This window comes from Anneissia japonica, unplaced genomic scaffold, assembly GCF_011630105.1.
Source record: "Anneissia japonica isolate Jap-2015-1 unplaced genomic scaffold, ASM1163010v1 scaffold1812_len1207588_cov181, whole genome shotgun sequence".
NCBI classification, from domain to species: domain Eukaryota; kingdom Metazoa; phylum Echinodermata; class Crinoidea; order Comatulida; family Comatulidae; genus Anneissia; species Anneissia japonica.
In genome coordinates this window covers 937,882-943,532 of record NW_022726379.1, presented here as the reverse complement: position 1 = coordinate 943,532, position 5,651 = coordinate 937,882, and the positions used below count along the sequence as shown (strand labels likewise).

Here is a 5,651-nt window from a genome sequence, read left to right as displayed (position 1 = left end):
ATTGTACCCGCAGTCAAAGTAAAAACACTCTTATTGAATACACCTGGAATAATATGCAAGGTAAAAGAACTTTTGTTTACCGTTCTACTAAATTATGGAATAAACTCCCGGATGATATTAAAACCAACTTTAAATCTATGACACTTTCAAATTTTAAGCATTCTATTTCAAATCCTCACCAATAATTCCTGCTTAATCTTACCTGATTTTCTCTTACCTTGCATATCCCCATCCCATTTTTATTATTCAAAATTTTGTTTCTACCTATGTTTCTTTTATTTTTATATGTGTATATGTATGTATATTTATATACATATGTGTGTGTGTGTGTATATGTATATGTATGTATATAAATCATCAAAGTGTTCGAATAAAGGACATAATAATACATCGTGTAACATAGCTCTCAACGAATGTAGTCCTGTAAATAAATGAATAAAGAAATCGTGTAATAAAAATGTCTCTGGCAGGACTCGGACCTAAGAGTGTTAACGGCTATCTTTATTTATTTATATTCGCTCTGGTCTACCATGGAGCATTTTGCTGATAATACTTGCGATACGTTCCAGTGGCGTAGCCAGGGGAGGGGGGGGGTCAGGGTTCGGACGAACCCTCCTCTGTGAAGAAACGTAACAAAATACTATTGGGTCCTGGTATTTAATCTTGAATTTTCTAATGTTTCTTAATTCATTTTAAAAAATTATTTTAGATACAAAAGAATTTATTTTTGTATTAGTTTCAACTTCATTCAAAAAGAAGTTTCTGTAATATGGGAGAAAATTTCGCAATTTTAAAAAGATCATGCGTGTGAACATGGCTCCTGTATGGAAGATGAATGTGCATGCTAGGTTTGTACGCAAGCCTGTCTTTGAGTCGGGTTAACCCACTGAAATCTAAAAACAAAATAATCTGCTATCAAAAAACGCCAAAGAGTTAGTTCTAGCTTTATCTGGAAAAGCCCGGGAAGATTTTTATATTTAGTAGACTTAAAATGAAAGTGTTTTAAGGCTTTACTTTACAGAATATAGCACTATTACGGTGGCTACTTGCCACCTGCTAATTTTCCCCGCGGATTTTTTTTTCTACCTAGAGAGTTATTCTCCAGGCTATTTCTCCCCACATTTTCGATGCATTGTTCCTCCTAGTTTTCCTATTGATTTTTTTCCATAAGTTTATTTTCATTATACTTTATAAAAGAGAGAACCTGTTTTTTAAAATTTTTTATTTTGTGTTTTCTCTATATTAATTAACTTTTGTCTAGTCGTTGTAAGATTACACTAAAAAGGTGTGCCGATGATACAAAAGCGTTATTCAATTAATTGACTAATTGACTATTGATGCATTCGCAATACAGTATTGATGATGCATAAATACACATTGTAGAAACGTTTTGAAAGTTTAAATCCGGTTTTACATAAGAAATAGAAGAAAGAAAACAGGATATCTTTATAACATGTTTCCTCTTTTGGAATTTCGATATCACACCTACTGTCTAGTCGTTCTATATATACCCATATTTCTCTGCATCCACAAAAACACTCCGGCAAGTAGCGGAAGTATTATTTCTGTACTTCTACAGTACTTTTGAGGTCAATGCTAATTAGTGATCCTCTTCTACGATACGCCTCCTTTTATTTCAAATTATGTGTTACGGTTCGTGGTAGCAATTACGCCTATATCATTAAAAATATTTCATTTAATTAATTTTATTTAATTTGTTTATCTATCAGAAAATTATGTCAATTTATGTTTTATAAAGTACCGTATGCGTATTATATTTTTAATGTTTATGTTACTAACATTTATTATACACCGAATGCAATTTCTTATTGTTTTAACCAACTAGGATGTGAATAGGATATTGATAATTGTGTACGTATTCTTTGCTTAAAGTTACAGAATTTGTTACCATATATTGTAACAAAAAGTAGAATTTGAAATTACAAAACACATAACGACTTGCTCAATTACCGGTACTCAGATAGGCCCTTTATCTTTTGGCCCGTGAGTCAAACTCAAAATAAATGTTGGCCCTTTAAACAAATTAATTTAGAATCAGGGGTGTAGGAGTATAACAGGAGGGGTAGAAAGAGTGTCGAATGTTAGGAAAGGTTCACCACCGCATGTTTGTGAGTAATGAATGTTTGTGTACATAATTCGGGTGCTCAAATAAACATACTGTACATTGAAACTCGAATTGTACGTGGCTTTATTAAAAATATTTTTGTTTATGTAACTGATATTGTCAATAAACACTCCCGAAAAACAGATTAAAAATGATAAGATCGTCAGAACGGCCAGTGGTTATCCGGGTATCGTCCCCCAGAACCCACACCGGGGCCCCGGCGAGGGCTCTGCTGGCCGCCGCCCCGCGTTTCAAATCACGCATTTCAATTATTTCAGGTTGGTAACTATGTAACCTACCTAGACATAGGTTGGCAGATCGGACAAAATAGGCTTAGAACAACTAGCATTCAATTAAAAACAGTTTTGGCTCGACGTCGTAATAATTTACGTACGAAAGTGTGTTCTTCAGGCCTATCAGTTCATCAATCTATGGAAGAAAGACTACGTATCCAACTACTCAATAATGTTGATTTCCGGCCATCTAGGACTCAAAATTTTCCCTGGGAAGGACCCTCGGACCCCCTTTTATTTTTGGGTTTATGGGAAATGAACCCCTCTTTCAAATCCTGGATCCGCCCCTGCGTTCCATCTGTCTCTTATACACATCTTTTGTGAGTAATGAATGTTTGTGTACATAATTCGGGTGCTCAAATAAACATACTGTACATTGAAACTCGAATTGTACGTGGCTTTATTAAAAATATTTTTGTTTATGTAACTGATATTGTCAATAAACACTCCCGAAAAACAGATTAAAAATGATAAGATCGTCAGAACGGCCAGTGGTTATCGCCCCCCCCCCCCCCCCCCAGAACCCCACCGGGGCCCCGACCCTGGACCCCGGCGGGGGCCCTGGTGGCCCCTTGGCCCCCAGAAACTGGTGTAGTCACGCATTTTAAATCTCTTAGGTTGGTAACTATGGACAGCCCAACTCAAGGAACTCGGTGGAGCTAAGCTTCAAATTCCTCTGTTTTTACTGATATTACTCCCTATACTAGACTTGTGATGAAAAGTTATTAGGAGTCTTCTGGGCGCTAGTAATATTTAACTGGATTGCATTAAGATTACCGGTTTTACAGACCAATTAATAAATGTCTTCTTGTTTTTTTTAATGTATATTATATCCGTTTCACACAGGTAAGAAGATATAATTTGTCTGATTGCAATCTGGAAACGAATTCCTAGGAGTGGTTTGGTTTATCAAAGTCACAGCCGACGGGTCATCGCCTCGGCTAACATGCAATTGAACTCAAGTTTTGTTGAATGCAGTGATTCCAGATCGACGAATGGCATCTCGGTTGAGCATCGGCTGCTACGGAGAACGAATGTAGTGGTTATAGACAAAAGTAGGCGTGGGCGAAACACACAAACAACCTGCCTGGGAAGACAGAAAATGGGTGATATATATATATTGGCCAGCGAACAGCAGAATCGACAGATATTTAACTAACGCGTAGTTGCCCACTTCGACCTTCGCCTTTTCAAAATCTCTTCATCATGTTAAGAATGAAAATGTTGCGAAAATGCCGCCGAAATGTTTTTATGTTCTTAATTATTATCTTCATTTACATCTTTTTTTTCTTTACGAGGTGGAATATAATACATAAACCTATCAGTGATACTGAATTTAACAGCGTTGGTGTCAATGAATACCATAACAAGGGACGATCCGGGCACTTTACCTCCGTACCAGCAGGCAGACAATCAAAAATAAACGTGATTTTGATAGCTTCTTGGCGGTCAGGGTCGTCATTCACTGGTCAATTATTCAATATGCATCAAGACATTTTCTATCTATTCGAACCGTTGCGATTTTTAGGCCAGGAGAAAGTCAAACAGGACGAAACCACAGAAGTACTGGAAGCTATGTACAAATGCGATTTTGAAAACAGTCTATTGAGTGAATGGATTAAACAAACTAATATTGATGTTCTCCATAGAGTGTCCAGCAACGCACTTATTGAGCTTTGTCCGAAGGAGATAACTCAAGGTGCCGACCCAGGACCATGTACGCGTCGCATATACAAACAGTGTCCAGATCTGACGCCCGAAAACGTCACTCATGCATGTAAAAAGTATCCGTATAAATTTTTCAAAGTCATTAAATTAACAGACATTAAATTTTTAGAAGAAGTAGTAGTAAAGCACAATGTAAAAATTATTCATCTTGTGCGGGACCCAAGAGGAATACATTTCTCACGTCAGAATTCTTACGATGTACGATACACTGTGAATAACAATTTGTTCGGCATGTACTGGACTTGTCGACATGTCAGTGAAATTGTCAACTTAACAGACAGAGGGACCAAGTGGTTGCAAGGAAACTATAAACGAATTCGATTTGAGGATCTTTCAATGCAACCGTTGCAAACATCAATACAGATATATGATTTTCTAAAAATTCCATTTACTGGAAAAATAAAACAATGGATAGTTGAGAATACAATGAAAAAGAACCAAACAAAAACTACTAAGAAGAAGTGCAATCATAAACTGAATAAAAAGTCGTCGGACGTTGCGCATGCGTGGAGACTGAACTCAAACTTAACAACAGTACTGGAAATTCAAAATATATGTACGCAGGCAATGCAATCTCTAGGCTATTTAAAAGTTAACACTGAACAAGAATTGCGGGACATTAGCTTGCCGGTTATGCTCAGTAGGACCGAAATGGAAGTACAATAATTTCTTTCATTGACATAAAACTCGTTACTCTTCAAGCATAACATCGAAACCAATTGTCAATTAACAACGTTATTATATGTGTATTATATTTATTTCCTAAATAAAAAAAATATATAGATACATATCAACTACTTTACAAAATTCAAACATTAAAATTGAAAGAAAAAGAAAATTCATTGAAACGAGGAAAGTGTACAGATTGCTGGTGAGTGAGGTGGCGGGCATACCAAGAAGGAACGGAGTTCCCGTACAATAAATGTTTGGAATTCACAAGCACTTATCAGCAAAACGAATAGTCACGCAACTATTAAAAAGTTATATGAACGATTCCTTAACATATTTCTTGAATAAATTAAAATTTCCTTTAGGAACAGGCAAAGGAAGGGAATTACGTTATAACTGTGAGGTCTATTGTACGATGGAACATATAGGCTACATTGATATACATTGTGATATTGACAACAATATATAGGCCTAGATCATAGCTTTATGAATAGACAATATCCATTCCAATAGAGACTTATATTTAGTTTTTTTATGGGCGTCATGAAAGACACCATGCCGTTTAAACGATGGTTGATCAACCACTGAAGTTTTGAGAGTTAATATTTTGGTCGTAATAATTTGATAGTATGAAGGATTTGTTATTAAAAATTTGGTGAAAATATATTACCTATGAAGATACTGTAATGTCAAGATTAGGACCACTTTAGATTAAAATTTAAAATTCCTATTTATTATGAAGGTGTAAGTATTGAAAATATGTGTTGCCGTTTACAGTTCAATTTTTCACATTCGTGTGACGTCAGCTCAGTGCATGTTAGATTATTATCCTATAC

General features: G+C 35.7%; 1 protein-coding gene across 1 annotated transcript; it reads left to right on the top strand.

Moving 5' to 3' along the window:
- The first annotated feature begins 3,245 nt into the window (after positions 1-3,245).
- On the top strand, positions 3,246-5,545 carry LOC117113130 (carbohydrate sulfotransferase 1-like). The gene has a single exon (XM_033256374.1). The coding sequence runs from the start codon at positions 3,625-3,627 to the stop codon at positions 4,810-4,812; it is 1,188 nt and encodes a 395-aa protein (XP_033112265.1). The 5' UTR covers positions 3,246-3,624; the 3' UTR covers positions 4,813-5,545.
- Positions 5,546-5,651: the final 106 nt, after the last annotated feature.